We start from the raw sequence: 27,577 nt of genomic DNA, 5'->3' as shown, positions 1-27,577 counted from the left end.
GGATGGCTCACAGAACTCAGGGAAACACTACACTGACGTCTACCCATTGATTAGAAAGGATATTACAAGGGATACAGATGAAAAGCCAGAGGCCAAAGATGCACAGGTCAAGGCATGGGGCACTGTCCGTGCCCCTCTCTAGCACCCTCTGCACCCTGCTCCAGCACATATTCAGCAATCTGGAAGTTCTCTCAACCCTGTGCTTTGGGGGTTTTATGGAAACTTCATTATGTAGATAAAACTGATTTTATCACTGGCCATTGGTGATTACCTCAACCCCTCTCCCTAATTGCAGAGGCTGGGGTGGGGCTGAAAGTCTCAACACTCTAATCACTTACTGGATCCCCTGGTAACTAGCCCCCATCAGAGGCTATCCAGGAGTGCCCGAACATCAGTCATCCATGTGAAAAGACACTCCTCACTGTAGAGATTCCAAGGGCTTTAGGTGCTGTGTGCCAGGGGCCAGGGGTAGAGAACAGATATCTCTTTCTTATCACAGCACACAGAGCTTCTTTGCTATGGCCAGCGAAGGGAGGGAGACACGCACTGTGAAGCTGTGGAGACTCAGGTCACACAGCCACCATTCGGATGCTCATTACTATAGGAGACTCCAGTAATTGATGGGGAGGCGTGAACACGGTCCTTCAGGGTGACGAGCTGGGCACACTCTGGCTCATCACCACCAATATCCTGAGCACTGTGTGCTCTTCATCACCATCTCCCACCTGGTCTTACTCTAGCGTCACTGTTTTCTTTTTTTGAGCCATGATTGCACCTTGACCTCCAGGGATCAAGTGATCGTCCCATCTCAGCCTCCTGAGTAGCTAGGACTATAGGTACATGCCACCATGCCCAGCTGATTTTTAATTTTTTTTGTAGAGAAGAGGTCTCAGTACATTGCCCAGATTGGTCTCAAATCCCTAGGCTGATGCTATCCTCCTGCCTTGGCCTCTCAAAGCACTGGGATTACAGGCATGAGCCACTGTGCCCAGCCTAGCGCCATCTCTTTAAACAATGTTCATATTATGACTAAAGTAAGCTTTCTTAAAAACAAATCTAACATATTCTGTTGAAAAGGTCTCACTGTCCCACCACTTCTGGCAGGATGAAAACAACAGCAATTCTTAGTTTGGTAGAAGAATTGCTGGCCTCTGCTGTCTTCCCAGCCATGTCCTTCATTGCCTCTTTCTTATGGCAACCTCAATCTCAGGTGAATGCAATTCCCAGCAAGTCCTCACAGCTATTTTGAGCCCCTGTACATTTTTTTCATAAGGTCCGCTGTGACTGAAACACCTGGCCCCCACTGGCCTCAAGATTACCTTTGCTGCCTCCCTTAGGGAGAACTGGCCACATCCACCATTTAGGCCTCAGGGGTCCTTTTTCTCCTCTTTGCACAGACTCCCACAGAAACCTACTGCCCAGTGAAGCCTCATGTCTCCCCCTTGCTGGCTGCAAACCTCTTGAAGGTGCAGGTGCTGTCTTACTTAATCTCTTAGGGCAGTACACTGCATTACAGCCAAAAGACAAAGATGAAGAAAAACAGCTCTAGCCCTCCGAGAGCTCCTACTCTACTGGGAATGAATAAAACACAAACTCATGAGAAGTTATATAATGGCCTTGGCAGTGGAAAGACGATCACAGCTGCAAGTAGCAAAATGACTCTGAGACACCACCTGCTTTGGAGACAGCAGCTCTGCTGGGAGAGAAGAGTGAGTCAGCGGGCAATGAGCAAACTGAGAGCAGCTTATGTGTGTCCAGCACGGTGTCCCAACATGAGTTTACAAAAGAATGGGACATCTGTGGATGTGGATTGAGATGATAAGTGGGCATCACAGGCTGCAGTCACACTCTGGAGCCCATTCCATCTTCACTGCTGCAGGCCCATGAGACAAGCCTCTAAAGGCCTTTGGATAGTCAGTGCTTGCGGGAAATGTCCAGAAAGTTCTGTAAGAGGTCAAAGCACACTTGATGACTTTATCACATGCCTGTGCTTGATGATGAACGTGGGAACACTGCACCCTGCCCACGTCAGCACCTGGGTCTCATGTCCCAGCTGAAGTGAGGTCTGTAGAGCCATCACCCTGGTCACTATTCTTCAGAGGTGTGGAATGGGAATGTACCACACACAGTGGACTAAAAATGCTTCGGTGGGATGAGATCATACTGACATTTGAATGGGTACCAGTGTGACTACAGTGATGTCCCAGAATGAGACCAGCCAGTCAGAACAGAGTGATACTGACCTTCCCCCACTTCCAGCTCATGCAGCGCTTGTCATCCCCATCTCTCCACGGAAATCCCTTTCAAAAGTGAACTCATTCTGCTGAACCCAGTGTTCTTCTTCCAGTCATCATCTTCACTTGGCTTTTTTTGGGAGGCGGGGGTAGTAGCATCTCAATCTGCTACTGAACACCTACTCTTCCTGAAATATTCTACTCTGTAGCCTCCCTGAGTTTTCTCCTTGGTCCATGGGGTTCTTTTTTCTCCTCTTTGTACTCTCTAAACATGAGTCTTGCTTTCCATTGTTCTCTCAGATTATCTGTAGATCTTTTTTTCTTTTCTTTTCTTTTTTTAAAAATAGTACCTGGTCTCACTATGTGGCCCAGGCTGGTCTCAAACTCCTGGGCTCAAGCAATCCGCCCACCTGGTCTTCCCAAAGTGCTGGGATTACAGGCATGAGCCAGTGTGCCCAGCCTCTGTAGATGTTTCCAGCTCTGATGACTCATCTGTATTCGGCTTGCCTAGTCTTTTTGTATCTACTCACTATGCTCATATTTGCTCTTTAATTCCCCACTATTCAGTTCCCAATATGTGCCAGGGATTATTTACTCACTGGAGATATGGAGAAATCAAGTCTGCTCCATCCTGAGACACACTGGTGAAGACAGCAGTAAATCAGCAGTGAGCATCGGGTTAGCAGGTGCCACAGGGAGACACGCAGTGGCTACAGGGGCAGAGAGAGCTCTGAAAGCCCCCCAGGAAGCTGGGGAGGGCTTCCCAGAGGAGGCGATATTTGTCAGGAATGCCGAGTGAATAGGGCTAGGCACGTAAAGAAGATGTGTATGTGGGAGGGTGGGGGGAAGGGGTTGGAACAGAAGTTCATTCTGGGCAGAGAAAAGGGAAGATGTGAAGGCAAGACCGCATGGAACAACACGAGCAGTGGTGAACTGCGAGTAAGCCAGTGCAGCATGGCTGGCCTAAGGTCTTGCACATGGCAGCAGTAAGGAGATGCAGCCACAGAGCAGGCAGGAGCTTTGTGCTGGAACTACTCTTAAAGCTATGGAGAGGCCCTGAAGGATGATAGCTGGAATGAAACAATCAGATTTGTGTTTTCACAGAGATCACTGGTGAGGCTGTGGGGCAGGCCTGGGAGGGAGGCCGTCAGTGACGGAGATGGGAGAGAAGAAACTACTAAAGAAATCCAGGCAAATGGTGCTATGGCCTCAACCACAGCACTGGAGATGAATGACGGACTTACATCAAGGAGGGTGACTCTTCAGGACGGAACTGGCAGGGAGGGCAGGAAGGACATGGATGCATAAGTGGGAAACATCTGGATGAAATCCTAGATTTGGATCTTCTGGTAAACAATGGTCTTTTCATCAGGCAGGGAGTGAGAAAGGGAAATGAATTTAGCAAAGAAACAGTACACATTGGCAGGGCATGGTGGTTCACACCTGTAATTCCAGCACTTTGGGAGGCCGAGGCGGGTGGATCACGAGGTCAGGAGTTATAAACCAGCTTGGTACATGGTGAAACCCTGTACTAAAAATAAATATATTAGCCGGATGTGGTGGTGAGTGCCTGGGAGGCTGAGGCAGGAGAATTGCTTGAACCAGGGAGGCAGAGGTTGCAGTGAGCCAAGATCGTGCCACTGCACTCCAGAGCCTGGGCGACACAGCAAGACTGTCTCAAAAAAAAAAAAAAAAAAAAAAAAAAAAAAAAAAAAACAGTACATGTCAAGAGCCGGTGGGACACTGAAGTGGAGATATCCTGTAGGCAGCAGGATATTTCCATCTGGAGCCCAGGAGAGAGGGGGGTCCAGTCTTTAGATCTTGAGAGACTCGTGGGAACTCATGGGAGCCATGAGCTCAACAAAGCGGTGAGGACAGGGACTGAGTGGGTCCCCCTGGGTGTCCAGCATGAAAAGCTCAGCAGGTGGAGAACCAAGTCTTAGGAAACAACCTATTTAGGGAGTGAACAGAGGAAGGAGAGCTCAATCCAGAGAGCAGCATCAGTCCAGCCAAGACACTCCTCTGAGAGCTGGGTTTTAGAAACCTCCTTCTGTTTGTCTCCTCTGTGGTTTCTCCTTTCCCCCGTCCATTTTACACAGTGCAATAAAATCACATTTTCTGAGATAACTGTCCTATATTTGTTACTGAATAAACCATTTTTCACAGCCAATGTCCAAGCCCAAATCTACTGTCAGGCTTAAAACACCTCCCTCCATTATCAGTTACTATTTCTCACAACACATCTGCCAACATCTCATCCTGGAGGCCTTTCCTTTTTAGGGTCTCATTAGTACCTCCATGCCTCACTCTTGATGATCCTCTCCTCTGGAATGATGTGCCCTACCCTCTCCACCCATCCAAATTCCACCCATCCTTCTACTTCCTGAAATCTTTTTTGGCAGCACCAGGCCATACCAGTGGCTCTCTCCTCAGATTTTCACTGCCATGGGTGCTTCAGTAAATATTTCATTGTTCTTAGATGTTCACCTATTTCAAGTACAACCGCCTGAGCTCCCTGAAGTTGACCACAAACTTACGGAGGGAAGGACATGTTCTTCACCTCATTTCTGCCCATATAGAAGCCACCAGTATTGGTCAGAGAGCTGCCCAAGCAGTCCAGCTATGCCCCCAGAGTCACATGAGAAGCACATGGCAGGGGTGGCAGCGAGTACCTGCCAGATGGCAAGATGGACTATGGCATAAGCAGGCATGAGAAATTTAAAGGAATACACTGAAACAAAACTTGAGTGTTATTTTGGAATACCTGAAATGATAACGTGTAATATATAGCAGTTAATAACTGAAAATCATGACTTTCTGACTAAATAAACTCTAGATTCTATGAAAAACATCTGAAAATCAACAGTTTAAAAAAAAATAACAGCCGTATTTTAAATGCAGTAACACAGCATGAGATTGCCTACAATAAAAGATACAAGAGCAAACAATAAAAATATATATCTGAAACATATAGAAGAAGGTGGAAGCCAAGAGTTCTAACTTCGGGTTAGAAACCTAATTAAACCTGAAGCCTGGCACTGAGTTTCCTGCCAGCTAAACTGAAAAGGGGGAAAAAAATCACCAAGAAGCTCTCATGTTGGGAGGTATATGAGTGAGGGATCAGGAACAGAGACCTCGGAGTCAGACACAGCTGGTCCCACTCCCAGATCCCCATCAATAGCTGCATGCCCATGGACAAGCCTGCACTTCCCTGAGCCTCCAGGGTCATGAGAGAAAACCTGCATCTCTCTAGGAGCAGGCGGGGCATAAATGAGATAACGTATACTGAGTACTTACTATGGGGCTGGCACAATAAATGGTGGTGGTCTTCTTAGTGATAAAGAGTAAAACGTGGTAATTCTGCAAGAGAGACAGGACCTAAGCTCTGTAAGAAAAAGGACTGGGGGCTATCTTTCTCATACCTGGGTCCACAATCCAGCCCTGGGCCTGGCATATAATAAGCACTAAGTGCTTATTTGTCAGAAAGTAAGTGAAAACCAACTTTCCCCTGGTATTACATTCCAATACAACTGCACCATGTACAGTACTCGTGCATGCAAACAAACACAGTGGATAATTTCTAGCGGTGGTTTAACAAAAGAGTTCTCTACATGGTGATTTTACTCTTGAGTAAAATTGAGACACAGTTTGGTGAAGTTCAGCAGGAGGCTAAGCGCCGAGATTTGGGTATACACATGTGTAGACACTAGAAGAGAACTTTGTAAGCTTGGGAATAAATCAAGAGTTTGCTCTGTGCTGCCCAGGAGACCATTCAACGAAAAAGTGCAAGAGCCCAGGGACTGGTTTCCTGCTCTGAACTTCAGACCCGTTGTGGGAGACCATTCCATGAAAGTGGAGGAGTCTCGCAGCAGTGGAAACAGCCTTAAAGGCCCATTCAAAGGCCTTAAAGACCTGTTTCACAGGTGCCCGGTGGAAATACATGCTCCAGTAGGGCAGAGGTTTGGGGTCTGTCTCATTCTCCGAGTCATGGGTACAACCTGGCAAATCCTGTGATGTTCCAAGTATCTGGGGTGGGGAAAGACACTGTGCAGAGCTTATGGCAAGGCAGAAAAGGAGAACCATGATGTGGATTCGTGGGGTTCTGGAGTGAGGGCGTGCACACACAGCCAAGAATCTCACATGCATAAACTGCTGCTGCACCACGAAGTGCCTGTTTGTAGACCATAAAGTGAGCATGTGGTCAGCAGTGGAAACCCACCAAGTTACCAGGCCAGGTGGGCTGACAGAAACCCATATTCGGATGGACAGGGGCATCTGGGATCAGCATGAGTGGGGCTGCCGGGCATGAGTGAGCTACAGAAGCAGGCAAGTCAGACCACCCTGGCAGCCATCTCTGCTGTACCAGCCTCTTCCCAGCAAACAACAACTGCCACAGCAGGTGGGCCCCTCATGACCAAGTGACAAAGGGGAAAATAGCCAAATGTGACTCATAGACAGGCTGGCTTAGGACAGAAGTGGCAGCTGAAGGAAACGGCTGCATGATGGCTCGATCTTGAAAGACAGCAATCAGAGGAACCCCCTAAGGGCAGAGCCTGGGCAGCACATTCAGATATCAGCTCTGTGTGGAAAGACAAGTGGCCTAAGGCAATCATACATGTGGATCTGCTGGGCAGGGAAGATGACCTGGTTGGCTGGTCAGGGGACTGGAAGGAAGAGAACGAGGAGGATTCAGCTAAAGGAACAGCATCAGATGTTTTGCAGGTAGTGCCCACCATGGGCATCCACCACAGAAAAGGCACCAAATGGAAGATGGGCAGAATGAATGTGGCTCCATTACCAGATACCCCAGTGCTAGCACATGAACGGATGGCCATGATGGTGGCATGGGGGTATGTGTGGGTCCCCCTCATCTAGGCTGACCTATCTCCTGCGACTGTGGAGCATCCAACCTGGCATCCACAGAGGTTCCATGCACCTGATAACCAACATCTGCAAGCAGAGCAGTCACTCAGCGCCAACAGACAGTACTGGGCCCTTTCCAATCTGAGGGGAGCAGTGTTATGGAACACATTGTCCCCCAACCCTTTCCCCTGCCCCAAATTCACACACTGTAGCCCTAACCCTATAATGTGACTGTATTTAAAGGTAGGGCCTTTAGAAAGGTTATTAAGGTTAAATGAGATCATATGTGTGAGACTTATCCAACAGGACCAGTCCCCATTTTGAGACAACTCAGAAGGGCTCTTTCAGCTCCACTGCACTCTATGAGACCAGTGAGGTTTTTGTTGAAACTGCAGCTGCTTCCTCTGTCCCATCTTGCTGCCTACGCCAGCCTGCCCCCATAGACACTGATGCTGACAGTGTTCTCTCATAAACTCCATGTATAAAAGTCTTCCTGAGGAGGCCAGTCTGAGAAACGCAACTTCTCTGGTTTACTCATGAACACAAATTCAAAGTTCTCCAATGGGGAATCTCCTCCCAGGTATTTCAAAGGTCCCTCAGACAACTTATTTCCCCCAAATCTGCTCTTCTGATACTGGTGAATTGGAACCATCAGTCATCTATCTAAGATTACCTAAGCCAGAAACATCAGAAGCATCCCCTACTTCTTTCTCTCCCTCATAAGCTCTGTGCCTCTACCTCTATACTCAACCACTGCTCAGGTTTTCTGACTTGGATCATTCTGAGTTCTCGTACCTTTGAGTTTCTTTGCAGGATCTACCTCCTGCTAAATACAAGGCTTCATCTGTAGCCTGGGTTCTTCTTGGATGTAGTTCTTCTCTTGCAGAACTCATTAGTTCTTTGCTTTCAGCTCTCATCCATACAGAGGTGACTCAATCACCTACATATGTAGCTTCCATATTTCCAAGACAGAGATGTCCATCATTCAGCTTTAAATATACCATGGGCATCTTTATGGCATGTTCCAGAGTCATTCAAATTCAAGCACAACTTTCTCTTGTAGACTCTGCCCCTGATAAGGTGCCCCCTTCTTCCCATCCTGATATAAACTCTGGGACCTGCATCTCCAATGTGACTCTAATTAGCTCAAACCTGATTTCACTTCTCCAAACCACTGTGAGATCTGAAGGCCTACCTCTTGCATCCAATGCTAGTGGGAGACACAGAGATGGCAGAGATAATTGTATGGTTTACCCCAGGGGTAAAGAAGGTGGAGGCGAGAAATGGGAGCCCTGTGGGCTGGCTCACAGAAGTGTCCAAGAAAGATCACGCCTGAGGTTTTAGCCTGACGTGCAGGAACCCTCCTTCCCTCGCTGCTTGTGGTAGACAAGTGTAGTATCAGATTGTTTGGATGCAGCAGTATTAGTAGATAAATGTGCAATAGTTCCTGATTATTCATAGCAAGGTTCAGAAAACACAGCATTATTTTTATCTACTCCTTGGCTGTTCCATTGAAAATCTGCTTACCTCCATATTCTCTTCATTTCAACTAAGGAAAATCAAGAAGTTTTACATTTGTACTTCACTCCATAGCATATGATTAGCATTTTAACAGGAAGACACTGTGGCTTTTACAAGATTATGAAAACAGATAAATAGTACAGCTTGTTAACTAGGTTGGTGTTTCTCTAAGAAGTAATGCTTATCTTATATAGCTGGAACAGGAATGTTCAGTTTGACCAATCTTTCAGCTGCAATTTTTTTTTTTTAACCTTTTTAAACAACTAAGAATAGCCACTAACAGAGATCTACATTCTATTTGGAAACATCAAAATCCACTTGCAAGGCACTGGAATAAAATGTAGTCCCTATCTCACATGCAATCACAGAGGAAAGATTTGCTTGGGCCACTGAAAAATTTCTAGGTTTTTAGTAATTATTAGCACTTTTACCTGCTGCTGTCTCTGTCGCCTCCCTTGTGCAAACTGAGAGAACATCAGCTGCCGATCCAGCAGCTCCATCCTCTGCTGTCTCTGGATGTCCAGCGTGGCTCCCATCCCAATTCTGGCTTCGCTGGTAGGTTCTGAAGAAGAGAAGATGGGTTCAAGTGTCCAAGAAAAGAATTTTGCCATCCAGCTGGGGATGCAGAGCACCTGATGCACCTGGAATATTTTGCTGTCGTAGCACAGACCGGAAATCTAAGAGGAAAAAAAATCCAGTGTGATCGTTTAAATGTAACATCATTAAAAAAAAATATATATATATATGACACAAAAATTAGCAGCCTCCAAACACTGTACATGGTATTTTTCTTAGTCATAGCAGTGTTGGGTGATAAGCAAAATCCTCCTCCACTCTGCAGAACACTAAGCAGTACAAATCAGCACAAAACTGAATTTCCTCAGTAAAACATAATTGTTTTTATTGAATTAGAAGAGCTAGCAAAATTCTAATCATTTAGTATACAAAGTTCTGGTAAAAGATTGTCAGGATACTATCTTCATTTTTTAAAAGCTGTAAAAGATCTGATTATTGAAACACTTTCACACTATACTGACTCTGTGGTTACTTTTGCTGGCAGATGGCCATCACAGAGACACCAACAGAAAACAATTGCAATATCTCAGCTGACCCAGTCATGTGACAAATTTATCAGAGAATAAACACAATTCAGAATCTTGGTTTTTATTTACATAGTGTTTTAATCAGTTTTTCAAGTACTGATTTTTCTAGATATTTAAAATCCTCACCAATATTAGTTAGCAATGAACCATTCCATTTATAAACCAACCTATTCTTTATCTTGAAGGTAATTTATAATGTATGGTTACAGAAGTCTCAAGACTTCCTATGATTTTCTAGCTAAAATGACTATGGCTATTCCTTTGTTTAAAAAAAAAATCTTGATGTGAATTTGATTCTTGGGACGAGAAGATCAAATTGAACATATTTGACAACTTTCTAATATGAGAAGAGTATACTTCAATGTTTTAATAATAAAATTTAAATTAATGAATCAGGCAAGAATTCTTTGAGACTCTGCTACATACCATATTCTGGGAACTCAGAATACAGCAGAGAACAAGATAAGCAAGGTCCCACTCTCACAGGGCTTATGGCAGCAGGCCATGTGATGTGAAGAACAGGCAGTAATCAAGTCAACACATACAACTATTTCTGGCAAGTTCTGGGAAGGAAATAAAGTGACTTGGAGCACAAACCTACTCTGGGGGTGGTGGGGGATGTCAGGGGAGCCCTTGGAGAAAGCGATACTTGAACGAAGATCTTAAGGATGATGGGGTACCTGTGATTTGACGGAATGGGGAAAGAACATTTCAGGCAGAGAAAGAGCAGATGCTGCGCAGCCCGAGCTTGGGAGTGTCTATTAGATATTTTGGGGGGCTACTGAATGGGCAGGTGGCTATGCAATTCCAGAACTCAAGGAAAAGGTGGAGATAAGGATTTTGGAGTCACTGGATATGATAAGGCATTTACGGCAATGGGACTAGAAGAGATAACATGGGGTGCGGGAGACACAGCAGAAGAGAGAACAGGACCAAGGACCAAACCCAGGAGTGCACAAATATTCTGTGGATGGACAGAGCTGGAAATGCAGTAAGGAAATCTAAGGGGCTGCCAGTGAAGGGAAGGAAAACACAGGAGTTTAGTATTACTGAAGCTGAGAAGTGTTTTAAGATAGGGTTGGTCAGCTGTATCTAATGCAACTGATAAGTAAGATAGAACTAACCACTGGATGTTGCAAATGGAGGTGTTTGATAAACAAGGTTTTTATAAGAACACTTTTGGTACAAAAGACAGACTGTAGTAGGCTCAAGAGTGAATGGTGGACAACTTCTGGTTTCAAATAAATTCTGTGCCTCTTCTCTCAAAAACAGTACAAAGACGACAAAGAAAATGGAAACAGAAACAAACTCCAAGGTCACTGAAACCAGAAACTGTAATCCTGAGCCATGCTAACAAAATGGAAAGCTTACTGAGTGATTACCAACCACTCTGCATGTAAGCAGCGTTAAGTCCAAATGCCTGCAGAGAATTCTGTGGGACTCAGACAAGCACAGGGACTAGAGCAAGCTTGTCCAACCTGACGCCTGCAGGCCACATGTGGCCCAGGACAGCTTTGAATGTGGTCCAACACAAATCTGTAAACTTTCTTAAAACATTATGAGGTCAGGTGCAGTGGCTCATACCTGTAATCCCTGCCCTTTGGGAGGCCAAGGTGGGTGGATCACAATGAGGTCTGGAGTTTGAGACCAGCCTGGTCAACATGGTGAAACCCTTCTCTACTAAAAACACAAAAATTAGCCGGCATGGTGGCACACGCCTCTAGTCCCAGCTACTCAGGAGGCTGAAGACCCAAGAATCGCTTGGACCTGGGAGGCGGAGGTTACAGTGAGTCAAGATCATGCCACTGCACTCCAGTCTGAGTGACAGAGTGAGACTCTGTCTCAAAAAAAAAAAAAGTTATGAGATTTTTTTTGCTATTTTTTTTAAGCTCATCAGCTATTGTTAAGTGTTAGTGTATATTATGTGAGGCCCAAGATAATTCTTCTTCCAATGTGTCACAGAGGAGTCAAAAGACTGGACACTCCTGGACTAGAGGGTCTAGGCCATGTGGAAGGAGGAGAGAGGTAGAGAGTTACTTAAGTCTGGGTTAGAGGCACCCCAATTCATCCCCATGCTCCATGAACGCTTTCTCTCCTACACAGAGAAAAGGGAAAAGCTCTGCAGGGCATGAAGCAAGGAGGGTCTATGTGGGTAGGGAAGGCCCAGGCCTCTGTACAGGCAGACTGCGTGCATTTCATGCGGCTATCAGCATAGGGGTTCCAGAAGACGACAGAGAAAATAAGAGGGAAAGGATATTACATTTAAAGAGATAAATATCTGAGAGTTTTCTAGAATTAGTAAAGAATATAAATCCTCAGAATGAAAGTGGAAGAGTCTTTAAAAGGATGATAAAATGAAATTTACATCTAGCTCCACTGTGGTGAAACAAAAGAAAGAAATCCTTAAAAGCAACTAGGGACAAAATACAGACTGTTTGGAAAGAAAAAATAAACTCTTGGCAAGTAACAGCAAAAAAAAACAACTATAAGATACTTGGGAATAAATCCAAAATATGTACATATATATATATAAGGCCTTAACAGAAAAAAATGAAAAAGGATAATAAGGGATTAAAAAAAATCCTAGTGATAATAAAGATCCCACTTCCATGAATAAGAAGATGCAAACCTGTTAAGATACCAATTTTCATCAAATTAATACATAAATTAAATATCATTCTAAATAAAATCTTAACAGGGTGTTTTGTTGGAATGTAAATGTCAGTCCTCAAGTTCATGCCGAATATTTAAGGTTTGCATTTGAAAAACATTATGTTAAGAGAAATAAACCGGACCCCAAACTTGAAAACATGATTCCACTTCTGTGAATGGATGAATCTAAACCACACACTAAACAGTAAAACAATACAGCAAAGTGCAAAGATGATGACTATGTGTGCCAGAAGGGGTCACAGAAGGGAGGGAGAAGGAAGGGAAAGGGGTCACAGGAGGGAGATGGGAAGGAGAAAGAGAGGTGGGAAGGAAGGGAACACCGTGGGCTGCGGGGCTGGCCAGGCACGGTCTGCATGGTGGATTATGGGTATATTTGCTTTACAGTGATTTGCACAGCTTCGTGACAGCTACAGTTTGTGTTGTGTATCACAATAAAAAGAGTTAAGAAAACAAAGAAATAAAAAATCCAGAAAAGCCAAGCAATTTTTAAAGAAGCATAAATCCTACAAGATTTTAAGACATACTATGAAGTTTGGCTAACTAAAACAGCATGGTCTTTATCTAGAGTTATTTAAATAGATCAAAAGAACAAGAGCCTAGAAATAGGCTCCTCTGTGTAAGGGCACCTGGTATTCAGCAGACATGGTTAGACTGGGAGGAAAGGGGCACACATGCTACATCCAAGGAAGAGACAGAACAGGACCTTCCTGACACCAAACAGAAACTTGCAATGGAGTAAGTGCTCAAATAGAGTTCACAAAACTGTAAATCTTTCTGCACAAAATACAGAAGGAATATCTTTTTGGGCACTGGGGTGGCAAAATATTTTAAAATAAAAAACATAAGGCACAAACTAGAAAAGAAAACACACATTGGTCTGCTTTACAATGTAAAAGCTATAGTATGCCAAAAGCTACCATCAGTGAAGTGGAAACACGAGTAAGAGGCCTGAAGAAGGTCTCAGAATTCATATAGCCAACAAAAGCATCCAGAACATATCAAGAAACTGTAGAAATGTGTAAGAAAAAGATAACCCAGTTTTAAAAGCATATGAAAAGGTAATTTCAGAAGAGAAAACTCAAATGGCTAATAAATTCATGAAAAGATATCTATGTTCACTTGTTTTTAGGGAACTGAAATCTAAAATGAGCAATCTTCAATACAGTAACAACTGGCAAAAATGTAAAGGTCTCCTATCATTCAGTTTCATCTCTTTTTTTTTTTTATTCCCATTTTGTGAAGAATGGGGTGTTGCCATGTTGCCCAGGTAAGCTTGAACTCCTTGGCTCAAGCGATCCTCCTGTCTCTGACTCCCAAACTACTGGGATTCTGGTGTGAGGTTTTGCTAAGGATGGAAGGAACTGAGAACTCTCACACAGTCCCGAGGGAAGGTGAAGCTATGGCACCTCTGGGGAGCGATGTGGCAACACCAAGTAGAGCTGATGTGTGCTTTGAGGCACATTCCCCTGCAGCCCTGCATGCAGGAGAGAGGAAGCAGAAACAAATCATCCCAAGGAGGGGAACAGCTGCAGAGTGGGGTATTCACACAACACAATTCTATAGAGCTATCCAGATGAACTCCATGTGCACGTACTGACGAGTTTAAAGTTGAACGAAAAATACACATAAAACTTATCACATGTTACGCTCATCTTCTTGCAAAATTTCAAAAAACAAAATAACAGTCTAAGCCATTTGTGGACGCATCTGTCTGCAGTAACTACAGAATCACAGAAAGCAGCCTTTGCTATAGAGGGCCGATGGTGGATGGGGTGGGGGTGAGGGTGGCATTCTCTGTAACAAATCACACATATTTTTAATGAAGAGAGATATATGAAGTCAATATGGCAAAAAAAAAAAGTAATGAATTGGAGGCAAGGAAGTAGAAATCCCTTTTCTGAAGATCTTATAGGAAGGAAAACAGAAAATGGGGTGTATATCAGCATAACACTGATTCAGCTGAAGATAGCAAAGTGTCATAAACATAACAAAATACTAAAAATATAAGGCAAGTTAGAGCTGTGAGTTCTGAATTAAGTACAAAATTAAACATTTTTATTTTTTGGTCTCAAAGTATCCAACAACTGTGATTGTAGATTTGTTCATTGCTCCTATCAGCTATATTTGGAAGCTGTTCATGTTTGTGGACACTGTTATTAGGCACACAAACACAACTGACCCTCTCATCATAACAAGTCTTCGCTGTGTTTTTAGTAATACTCATGAAGAAGTCTACTTTGATCTTAATACAGCCATTTCAGCTTTCTTATGCTTACCACCTCCATAATTTATCTTCATCCTTTTAATTTCAGGCTTTTTTTGTGTCTTTGTATTTAAAGTTTGTCTTATAGATAGCATATAGCAATTTTTTCTTTTAAATTAGTCTGACAATCTCTACCTTTTGATTGGAGTGTTTAGCTATTATTCATACTTAATGTATTTGCTTGAATAGCTGGATTTTGCTATTTGGTTTCTGTCTCATCTGTTTTTTACTCTTTATTCCCCTTTTCCCACGTTCTTTTGTGTTATCAAATATTATTTAGCATTTCAGTTTTTTCTGCTATATATCACTGTTTTTCCCCTATTTGCCCTAAAGATTATAATATGCATTTAAAATTTATCATAATGTATTTAGAGTTAATAATGAATTACTTCAAGTAAAACAGGAGAAGCTTGCAAGAGTCTATAGTAAGTCCTCACCGAACTCAGTGATACATTCTTGGAAACTCCAACTGAAACAAAGTATAATTTTGTCTTCTCAATGCTATAATGAAAAGATGCTGAATGAAATGGTATTATTTGAATGATGTTTTACTTAAAGTTGGAATTTCCAAGAACCTGCTGACAAGGTTAAGTGAAGACTTACTGTAGTTCTACATAGGGTCTTCCCATCCACTGCAATACTTCTGTCATGTTACACCCATATACCTTAAAAGCTCAACAATACAATGTTGGTGTTTCTGTGTGGTAGCTCATGCCTGTAATCCCAGCACGTTGGGAGGCTGAAGCAGGAGGATCACTTGAAGCCAGGAGTTCAAGACCAGCCTAGGCAACAAGCAAGACCCTCATCTCTACAAAAAAGTAAGAATAAATAAAAAGAATTAGCTGGGCATGGTGGTGCATGCCTGTCCCAGATACTTGGAAGGCTGATGTGGGAGGATCATTTGAGCCCAGGAGTTCAAGGCTGCCGTGAGCTTTGATTGTACCACTGCATCCAGCCTGGGTGACAGAGAAAAACCCTGTTGCTCTTTTTTTTTTAAATCATGTTTTTAGAGAAATTAACAAAAATATAATGGACCGGGTGCAGTGACTCACTCCTGTAATCCCAGCACTTTGGGAAGCTGAGGCAGGCAGATCACAAGGTCATTAGATCGAGACCATCCTGGCTAACATGGTAAAACCCTGTCTCTACTAAAAATACAAAAAAACTAGCCGGGCATGGTGGCACACGCCTGTAGTCCCAGCTACTCAGGAGGCTGAGGCAGGAGAATCACTTGAACACGGCAGGTGGCTGGTTCAGTGAACCAAGATAGCGCCACTGCACTTCAGCCTGGGCAACAGAGCGAAAGAAAAAAAAAAGAAAGAAAATGCATAGTTTTACCTGCATTTAAGGCGTTCACAATTTGGTAGAAGCTCTTAGTTTACAGCAGGGAAGTCACAGACTCTCTTAAGAAATGGAGGAAGGTTAAAGATTTTCATTCTCCTGTCCATGCTTCCCACCCCAACCATGAAAAGATGTGAGTATACACTCACCAAATTATGTATCCAATTTCAGCAGGACCATTCTGTAAAGAATATGGATACCCCACCCAGTAATAAACAAAAAGAGGACTGCAAATTCTGGCAGGAAAATAGGACTTTTGTGCTCATTTGCTTACATTTCTATCCTCTTTATCTAAATGTAAACTCTGAGTGGGGAGGATTTGGGTTGCTTTTGATCACTACTTGGCCTCTGTACTTAGAACAGTGCCCAGCACATAGCACTCTAAGTATTTCCTGGGTGAATGGTGAATTAACACATGCTTGACAAAAATAAATATATTATCTTAGATCCTTTTAAAGGAAATTGGAAAGCTGTGCACTCGTTTTGGTCATAAGTTTATACTTTCCCATATGATAAAAGAAGGAGTTCACTTGTCCATGCCACTGGGACACCAGCATGACCTCAAGTTGTCAAATAAAGTGCTACCGCACAATGTTTTAAATTTTCACAAAGGATTATGATTTACGGTGCTTAAAACCATATTCTAAGAAAAGATGGGACAAAAATAATGACATTAGATTTCACCTAATTACTGTCAAAAGCTGTGAGAGAGCATCAGTTACTATAATACTACCTTATATTTACACATTATTTTCAACTTTAGTTTTCACTATCTCTCTCTTTGTAGAAATGGGTTTTGCCATGTTTCTCAGTCTAGTCTCAAACTCCTGGTTACATCTTGGCTTCCCAAAGTGCTGGGGTTACAGGTGTGAGCCACCACACCTGACCTAATTTTCATTATATCATAAACACTTTTTTACATTTGGTCTTCTGAATGAGAGAGCTTTCTTGAAATCCATAGACCCTGTGAAAAGCAGGCTTTAAAAAAGACCATATGCTTGGATTTGTGTGTCAGGAGGCCAGAGGGAGCTCTACCAAGGGGATCTTGAAGGCCCTCAGAGCTGGGGAAGCCAAAGAGCAAATGAAGGGGCCACTGAAAAAGAAGGCAGCAGTGGTCAGGCAAGGGGCCAGTGCAGGATGATCAGATAAAGCAAAGAGAAACAAAGAGTGCATACCTGGGAAGACATGCTTGAGCTGGAGTTCAAGCACTTGGGCAGCAGCAAGCAGGAACCCTGGCTAGGAAAGGGGACACACAGTCACACAACCAGAGAACCCCTGGCCCATGTCCAGCTGAGAGTCTAGGTCAAAAACCCACTCCGGGTCAGAGGGAATAGCCCCCCATATGTCAACAGCAGAAGCTGTGGCTCTGTAAGTCCAACTGAGAATGTAAGGCAACAGGAGATGGCCGTCTCTTAGTCCACTAATAAACATGGACATCAGTTATATGCTTCTTCAGATTTTCCAGATGCTTAGTCCTTTTAGGAAGGGAATCATGAAATAACGCTCATCAGGCAAATAATTTAATTTGTTGGGTAGAAAACATGCAAGCCACTCTTGATACAGAGAGTAAACTTCAACTGTCCTCTGGTCCTGTTTAGTACTAGCCTGAAACCACAGCAGGCAAAGGTTAGAAACCATGACCTGGCAATGACACGCAGGATTGCTTTCTTTGGCCAACTGTGGCTGAACAAAAACCCACAAGGCAAGCTGCACCAGCTACTCACCCCACATTCAAGAAACCTACCATCTAACGAGACAATAGGATAATCGTAGGGGCTGCTTTCCCAGAGGCATAATATGCCTTTGCATGACAAGGAGCAAGCAAAGGAATAAATGTCCCCTTGCAACTGAGGCCCAGCACACATTTCATGTAATCTGAAGGCCTGTGGAAACCAGACCCACTGGAGACCTCACTGATGCAATCCACAAATATTTACTGAATATGTGCCAGCCTGTGTTCTAAACACTGAAACACAGTAGGGAGCAAAACAGAAAAATCCCTGTCCTGATGCATCTTGTATTTTCCTATTCCTTCCTCTGCACTGAAAATGTTAGAGAAAGAATGAGGGAACTTTGCACATTCCCTAATTATTACCCAAAGAACACTAATAAAAATTAGGGATGCCTAAAGTTACTTCTGCCATTTGTGATACATTTTGAAAAGACTATTCTTTTCATGACAGATAGAACCACATGCCCTTGGTTCTCTGAGACTTGCTATTATTCTTTAAGTGCAAAAGTGATTCAGACTCAACTTCCTATAGCTTTTCTAACTCACATGAGGGAATAGAAATGATATTAAACTAAAATATTTTGAGGCACCCAATTAAAACGCTGGATATCCTTCTGATTCCTGGGGAGCGGATTTGGAATAGAGACAGAAATACTTAGACTAATCACAGATTATTTGCGTCTCACATGCTGTCTTAGAAACCTGCTCTAGGCTTTTCCTCTTGGGAAATCGTGCATCAGGAAGATTAGATCAACTATGCTAAGTAGAAAACTTCAAACAATAGTGGCTTAAATACAAGAGAAGTTAATATCACCTTCATGTTTAAAAAGCTCCAACCATTTTAATTGTAGTCCAGGCAGTGGGAAGAAAAAAATAAAAAAGGACAAAAAGGGCAAAAAGCAACTTTAAGGAGCATTCTTAGAAGTCCCACCAATATGTGTGTTTACAGTGTACTGGCCGGGACGCAGAACTTAGTCCAGTGGTCAGACTGAGAGGTGAAGGGTACTGAGATATGTGACCTCAGCTGGAGGCACTGCTGGCTCAAATAAAATGAACCTTACATTATGAAGGAAAAAATACACTGTGAGGCAACTAGAATCTCTAGCACAGGGAGAAAACCCTAATCAGGTGCTTATATGTAAACAAACACCTTCTAATATCCCTTTTAACAAGGAAAGTATCATTCTTTAAAAATTACATGCACTTTCTTAAATGGATTCAACAAACTAAAAATGAATGAAAATATGGGCTTATTTCAGTTGAAACTCATTTCTTACATTTGATCAAAAATAATAAACTAAAAATGGATGTGAAGATCTACAAGATTTGTGCACTGATAGATACAGCCTCAATGGTGAAAAACACAATGCTTTCCACCTAAGACAGGGAAGAAAGCAAGGATATCCATTCACCACTTTTATTTAATATTCTATCAGAGGTCTTAACTAGTATAATAAAGAAAAATAAAAGGCACAAATTAGGGAAAAAGTAAAACACATAAAACTCATTTCTGGATTACACAGACCATGTATGTTGAAAATTTTATCCACAGAAAAGCTACCAGAAATAATAAACACATTTGTAAAGTTGCAGGACACAAGAAGAAAATACAGAAATCAACTGTATTTCTATACACTAGCAACAAACAACTGGGAAAAAATTAAAACCAACTCCATTTATAGTAGCATCAAAAAAACCAGAATTACTTAGGAATACATCTACTGAAAGATGTGCAAGGCCTGCACATTGAAAATTTAAAAATTGCCAAGGGGAATTAAGAGCTAAATAAATGTAGAGACTTACCATGTTCATGAGTTGGAGGACTCAATATCGTTAAGATTGTTGTATTGGCTGTTGATTACTGAGCAACAGATTACCCAAGACTCAGTGGCTTAAAACAATAAGCATCTATTATCCACAGTTTCTATGGGGCAGGAATGTGGGAGTAGCTTAGCTGAGTGGTTATGGCTCAAGGTCTTGCATGAGGCTGGAGTCAGTCAAGGTGTTAGCCTATCTACACTCACCTGAAGACCTGACTGGCGCTGGAGGATAACCTTCCAAGGTGGCTCAAAAACACACCTAGCAAGTTAGTGCTGACTGTTGGCAAGAGGCCACGATTGTTGGCCATGTGGACCTCCCACAGGTCTGCTTCAGTGTCCTCATGGCATGGCATATGCGCTCTCCAAGAACAAGTGATCCAGGAGGGGGCAAGATCAAAGTAGCTGTGTCTTGGGAGTCACATTCCATCCTTTGTGCAACATTCTATTCACTATAAGTAAATCACTAAGTACAGCCTAAACTCTAGCAGAGGAAAAATAAGCTCCAACTCTTGATGTGTAAAATAATCTGTGGGAATATTTAAAAACCATCACCATGGAAATCCTTCCCAAGTTGATCTAAAGTTTCAATGCAATCCCAAGCAAAATCTTAACTGTTTTTCTCCCTTTTTGAAGAAATTAGAGACTGATTTCAGAGTGTATATTAAAAGTCAATGTCCTAAATTAAGGAAAAAGAAGTGGAGATAAGGAAGAGGTTACCAAGAAACACCCATACTTTTACATTGCAGAGGTTACTGGTAGATTATCAGGTCCGTTGTAGCACAGACCATTTTCCCATGGCATCTTTACATTTTCTTTTTATCAAGAAATTGAGTTTTTCATCAGTTTTGATTATCTCTTTAAATTGTGCAGTTTGGTTTTGTTTTTGGTTTTTGGTTTCTCTGTGTGTGTTTAACATAAGTGTCCAATGTTTGTCTCTGGGAACTGACTGTGTTGATATTTCTCTTCTATCTTGATGATAGCCTCTGGGAAGGGATTATGCTAAAATTAACATGTGTTGTTTTGAATTTATTCATTATTCATAAACAGTATAGGATGCTATCAGAGACCTTCTCATGTTAGTTTATGTTGATAGCTGGTGATCTCATAATAGTTTATGTTGATTTTCAAAGTAGCAGAAGTTTTTTGTTGTTAAAAGCTTGTTTTTGTTCTGCTAAAATCCTACCTCTTATAAAATTTAAAAGATTTATGTGTCTATAAATGTTTAGGTCTTTCTAGATCTTCACATTCTTTTTTATTAAAAAATTCCTTTTCCCTTTTTTTGTTTATTAAGGTGCTACTTACATACAATAGAATTCACCAATTTAAAGTGTATAGTTCATTTAACTTTGGTAGTTGCATAGTCATGTATTCACCACCACAATCAATATGGAAAGCGGTCTCGTCACCCTGAACAGTGTCTTCATGCCCCTTGCTCTCTTTCCCCCCATCCAGCTGCCAGCCCCAGGTAGCTCTAAGAATAGCTCTGTATGTGCATCTTGTGGCTGGACCAAACACGGAAGAGAGCCTTGAAATGTGCACTGTAAGGTGCTGGTCTAACTGGGCCTGGAGCAGAACACCTAGATTTTGTCTTGGCTCTGCTACCCATCATCTGTGCAACCTGAACCTCAGCCTCCCTATCTTTAAAATAGGTGGTCCAGGTACTCGACCCTATAGAGAACACATCAAGAACGTAAAAAGGTAGTGCTTGTTGGAGCTTCCTGACAATCAGGTAGTACAGTGTTTTATAGCACCAAAATTATTTTTGACAATATTAAGTATTTAAATGAAAAAATTATTTTTAGAATGTGTTTCAAATAGACATTGTGCCAGGCACTGAAGATTATGAAGAATAACATATAATTCCCAAAAGGACTCTCCTACAATTCAATAGCAAAAAAATCTAATAACCTCATTTTAAAAATGGGCTAAGGACTTAGACATTTCTCCAAAGAAGACATACAAATGGCCAATAGGTATATGAAAAAATGCTCAATGTCAGTAATTACTAGGGAAATGCAAATCAAAACCACAATGTGATATCACCTCACACCTGCTGGGATGGCTACTATACAAAAAAAAAAAACCCACCAAAAGACGAGTGTTGGTGAGGATGTGAGGAAACTGGAAAACTTCAGCACAGTCAGCAGAAATGCAAATGATGCAACTATGGAAAACAGTATGGTGGTTCCTCAAAAAATTAAAAATAGAACTAATATGACCTGGCAATCCCACTATTGGGTATACATCCAGGATCTCAAAGACGTATCGACATTCTCATGTCATCGCAGTGCTAACTGCAATAGCCAAGATGTGGAAACAACCTAAGTGCCCATCAACAGACAAAGGAATGAAGAAAATGTGGTATACGTATACAATGGAAAACTACCATTCAGCCTTCAAAAAGAAGGGCATTTTGTAATATGTGACAACATGGATGAAACATGAGAACCTGTATGCTAAGTGAAACAAGCCAGTCACAGAAAGACAAATACTTAATGATTCCCCTTATATGAAGCATCTAAGATAGTCAAATTCACAGAACCGGAGTAGAATGGTGATTGCTAGCGGCTGGGGGCAGAGGGGAAAAGAGTTAAAAAATCAACAGGCATAAAGTTTCAGTTAAGCAAGATCGATAAGCTCTAGATCTTTTGCTGCACAACCCCACACCTATAGTCAACAATTATATATTGTAACTTTAAAAATTTGAGGGGGACTCTTATAAGTAAACTCAGAACTGACTCAGGAAAGGGTTGGGCCAAGACTTAAATGAGTAAGATTTCCTAGAAGGGATATGTGAGTGAAAGAGGGGATATAGTTGGAAGAAACTGCATGTCATTATGCAAAGCTATCTTTTAAGAGCATAGACACTAAAGTTACACTACCTGCATTTGAATCCTGTCTCCATCACTTTTCAGCTGGTGTTCTTGGAAAATTACAGTCATGTGTTGCTTAACAATAAGGACACATTCTGAGAAATGTGCTGCTATATGATTTGGTCATTGTGTGAACATTATAGAGTGTACTTACACAAACCTAGATGGGATATATATTTTTATTTACATATTTTTTTCATACAGAAAACCAGGTGTTCCAGCACCATAACTGAATATCAGTCATTTCCCCTACGTGATCTGCAGTGCCAACACTTGCATGCCACACACCAGGTTTCTACCTATGTTGCATTAGAATCCACAGGGCCGCCACTGAACACACACTCTGTTGTTCACCAAAACTTTGTTATGCAGTGCGCGACTGTAGTTAACTTTCCTATGCTTCCATTTATTCATCTATAAAATAAGGAGAATAGTTCCTAGTTCCTCAGGTTTTTATGAGGTCTAATTAAAATATTTGTAAAGTGCTTAGAAAAGGGTACTATTAGTCAGCTTGTTCTAGGTTATACTGTGGTAACAAATTATCCCAAATTTCAGTAGCTTATAACAAAGATTTACTTCTTGTTCTTGCTACAAGTCATTACAGCCCTGTTCCATGCTTCTTCTTCTGGAGTCTGAGGAGCAGCCCCTCTCAGGATCCTACTTTTCTCATGGCAAAAAGGACAGAGCAATGGTGGAACCAGGCAGTGGCTCTTGAAGCTCATGCCTGGATGAAGCATTTGTCACTTTTTTTTTTTTTTTTTTTTTTTTTTTTTTTTTTTTGAGACGGAGTTTCACTCTTGTTACCCAGGCTGGAGTGCAATGGCGCGATCCGGCTCACCGCAACCTCCGCCCCCTGGGTTCAGGCAATTCTCCTGCCTCAGCCTCCTGAGTAGCTGGGATTACAGGCACACGCCACTGTGCCCAGCTAATTTTTTGTAATTTTTAGTAGAGACGGGGTTTCACCATGTTGACCAGGATGGTCTCGATCTGCCGACCTCGTGATCCACCCGCCTCGGCCTCCCAAAGTGCTGGGATTACAGGCGTGAGCCACCGCGCCCGGCGCATTTGTCACTTTTGCTCATATTTTTTTTTAAGTCAAAAAACAAAACCTGATGTCAACAGGGTACACAAAGGCCCTATATGGAGGGCTTCAGTAGAGAGGGCCAGCAAATACTTTCACTAAATATATTTGAACAAACCAGAATATCAGAACAAAAAAATCTACCACAAGTGTCTGGTACCTAGTAATTGCTGTGTGTTAGTTAAAGAAAAATACATGTTTGCACAATGACACAAAATCCTGAAAGTGGATGTTTGGGAACGGTAAAATACTGAGTGTAGCTGGAGTGTATGGGTCACACAGGTAACAGGGAGAGGCAAGGAGGTCATATTTTGAAAGGCTTTGAAAGGAGGCTAGATTTTTGCCTAAAGGTAGGTAATTTAAAAACTTATAGCTATTTTTATAAATATTATAAGGCAATTCTATCAGCCAGGTTTATTAAGACAATGGCATAATTTCATTTATTCTGCACCATGCATTTAAAAATTACATGTCTACTGGCCACTACTTCCCTGTGTTAACAACTGCCTAAGACACCATTTGACAGCCTGGGTCTGAGTTGCACTTGCCACAAGGCAGAATATATTAATAGAAGGCTTCTTCCAGTCAGTCTTGGCTCCCTGAGGTTAGGACAGGGAAAGGTGGCATGGAGAGAGAGGGAGGAAAAAGGAGAGAAAGGAGTACATATGCTGAGTCACTATGAATGCGAGTGTGTGTGTGGTGTACAACGGACAAGCGCTGGGATCATCCTTGCTATTTTAATTATAAGGCACCCTCCAAATTTGGATGTTTCCTAAGGACCTGCTACTTGTCTTCTATTTCTACGCATGGTCCTCTCACAAGTCCCACCACCCTCATGGCTTTGGTCAACCTTGACTTTTTTTTTTTTGTAGAAACAGGGTTTCATCATGTTGCCCAGGCTGGTACTGAACTCTTGGGCTCAAACAATCCACCTGCCTCAGCCTCCCAAAGTGCTGGGATTCCAGGCACAAGCCATTGTATCTGGTTAGCCTTCATTTTTCTTTGCAGCTCCCATCCTCATTTTCAATGAACTACTAGAAAACAATCCAAATCTCTAAAGTCAGTTTAACTGGGAGGCTTGTGCATCAGAGGACTTACCTGACCTGCTACCTATACCTCTTTGGTCAATTAAGAAGGAATCTAAGGGAAAAAAGATTAAATAGGAGAAAGCAAGCATGGAGAGAACAGAGAGATGGGCACAAGCAGGGGGCATACAGAGGAACCTATGCCTACCATCCCTTACCCAGAAGCAGGCCAGGGCCTCACAACTTACTACAAGGATGCTTACTTTTCCATAGCAGGTTATGCTGTTTCCATTTGTTCACAGTTACTTTAAGACAGTGGTGTGGGTTTTTTTTGTTTGTTTGTTTGTCTTTAAAAGTACTACAGAAGGAAGAGAGAAAGGCAAATCACAGCCCACAAATAAGCTGTCCTGACTCCCTCCAGATGGTTCATTTTCCCTACCCCGTTCTATGATCTGCAAACCCTGATAAGGCTTCTGTAATCTTGTACCATCGTAAAGTATTTCTTCTTGAAGTGCTTTAAAGATCCCCACTGCTTACAGAAAACATTCCAAACTCAGACCACATTCAAAGTGCCAAAACTTTTGGGTGTAACAGATTTTTTTTTTTCCACACTAAGGCTGCTGGATCAGAGATAATCAAAATCTGATATACTGTACGTGACAAGTAACAAATGCAGGAAATGGGTACAGTGAAGGGCCACATTGAAGGGAGAAGTCAGAGGAATATAGGCCTGTTAATTCAATCTCAAACAGCTTGAAAGAGGGTTAATAATAAATGTGTGAATTGTAAAAAGAAAATCGGCAAACGAAGGTTCTTTCTATTTTAATCATGCCAGAATTGGATCAGTCCCGAGACCTCAGCTTTTGACAATTAGGGTACATCCCTGTGGTAATGACTCAGATATGATTCATAAAACTGCAGAAAATGAAGAAGTGCTGGGATGTACATGGCTCAAAAGCTCTCTGTAGAACCACAGAAAGAATTTAAATGAAGTTCAGTAAGTAAGCAACACTTTCTTTAAGGAAAAGTATTAATGTGTAACAAAACTAGTGGAATTGTGAATATATAAAGACTGGCTTCAATTTTTGAAGGTCTCTTACCAGACGTTAAGAAGAACAGTTGATGCAGTTACTGAAATGTTGAAGTATTTGTTTAAACTGACATATGTCACTTGGCTATAACAGCCAAGCTTTCCAATTATAATTTTGCAACATTTCATGAAAAGTCATATTTTAAATAGTAAATGTTTGCATTAAAAATCAGAAATGTCAAAGGAAGAAAAAGGCAACACAAAAACATTTATCGATGATACATGTGAATACTCTTACAGTAATCTTTAAGTACAAGCGAATCCCCCTCAGCTTTCCCCGGCAGCAGCTGAAATCTCTGCTGGATCACAAAACAGAACTGAGTCGTGACAGCCATCCTCAAGCTCCTGTAAGCTAAAAATTGTCTTCCCTCAACCCAGAAAAATAATCGTTATTTTCTGTGATATCACTGAAGACAAAAAGTGGCCTACCTAGTAAAATACCGTATTGACCTAATTTATCAACCTCCTATTTTAATCAGTGGAATACTTTAAAGTTATATATTCAAAGACATCTATAATTATGCAAGAATAAGGGACACCAAGGACAGATTAAAAACTAGCCTAGGCCAGGTGTGGTGGCTCACACATATAATCCCAGCACTTTGGGTGGCCAAGGTGGGCAGATCCCCTGAGGTCTGGAGTTTGAGACCAGCCTGGCCAACATGGTAAAACCTCATCTCTACCAAAAATACAAAGTAGCCAGGCATGGTGGCATGCACCTATAATCCCAGCTACTCGGGAAGCTGAAGCACAAGAATCACTTGAACCCGGGAATTGGTGGCTGCAGTGAGCTGAGAGTGCACCAATGCACTCCAGCCTGGGTGACAGAGCAAGACTCTGTCTCAAAAAAAAAAAAAAAAAAAGCTAGCCTAAACAGAATAAATCAACCAGTACCTTGCTAAATAAAATAAGGTCAATCCAAAGTTGGCAGCTTTCCAGAAAAGCATGAGGAAACTTTTTGGTTTCTATGATAGCAGATAACAAATTATTTATGTTTCATATAAATATCTTTGTTTAAAAAATACTCTTTTTCTTAAAAACCACATTAATTGCCAGATTGAAATAAAATAATTGCTTAACAAATACAGTTGTTAAATGAATTAATGGTTTCAATACTAAAATGTGAAATCTCATCAACAGGTTTTGTCACATTCCCCAAAACACTGAAAATCATCTACAATTAAAATTATCTGTGCATTTCTTTTGCATAGTAAGAACTTTATTTTGTTAGTATTTTATTTAGCATAATATCTTCCCAAAAAGGGAAGTCACTTGATCTACAAATGAAGAGGAGAAGTCATGTTGAGCAAGAGACATCTGTAACAGGCAAACTGTGGCTCTGTGACTCTCGGGCTTGGATCCTATAGTCAGTGGTATGCAAATCAAACACTCACAAATAATACTGATACTCTCCTTTACGATCTTCCTCATCTAAAGTATACCATATCATATTTTGTAACAAAAAATTATTTTTTAGACAAAGAATGAAAATGTTCCTTAGGTCTAAAGCAAGCACAAATATTTATGGTATAGAACCAAGGAAAACTGGCTATGATTCATGAATATTAATTATTTTAAATAAACACAGCTAATGGATTATGGTAGAATAATAATAAAGAACAAGGTTAATATGAAGATGTATCAGATTTTTTGTCACAGTGGAAGGTTGGTAACTTTGAATCAATTACTGTAAAAAGTAGAAATTCAATAGGCTCAGAAATGTTTATTATTAGCAGGGTTCTTTAAAATGCTACATCATCTTTGAATTATATTCCAAACACACTGTAATTCCATTCACCCTTCTGAAACAAGGGATTTTTTTTTTTTGTCAAAAATTCTATTTTAAACTTCTGATTCCTTTTACAAAGTTAAAACAGGCACCCCACTACCTGTTAAACATGTATATTGGAAAAGACTATGATCACAACATACAATTTTAGATTTTAAAAAGACTACAA

The 27,577-nt window shown here is 41.6% G+C and overlaps 1 protein-coding gene across 1 annotated transcript in view; it reads right to left on the bottom strand.

Moving 5' to 3' along the window:
* The window catches only part of UBAC2 (UBA domain containing 2), a 195,102-nt gene that overhangs the window by 38,525 nt on the left and 129,000 nt on the right, over positions 1 to 27,577 (bottom strand). The window contains exon 7 of the mRNA XM_002742515.6: positions 9,050 to 9,295. Coding sequence (XP_002742561.3) covers positions 9,050 to 9,295 — 246 coding nt within the window. The remainder of the gene's footprint in view (positions 1 to 9,049; positions 9,296 to 27,577) is intronic.

The sequence above is a fragment of the Callithrix jacchus genome, chromosome 1, assembly GCF_049354715.1.
Source record: "Callithrix jacchus isolate 240 chromosome 1, calJac240_pri, whole genome shotgun sequence".
In the NCBI taxonomy this organism is placed as follows: Eukaryota; Metazoa; Chordata; class Mammalia; order Primates; family Cebidae; genus Callithrix; species Callithrix jacchus.
Note: the sequence above shows the minus strand (reverse complement) of the source record. Positions and strands in the feature narration are given on the sequence as shown.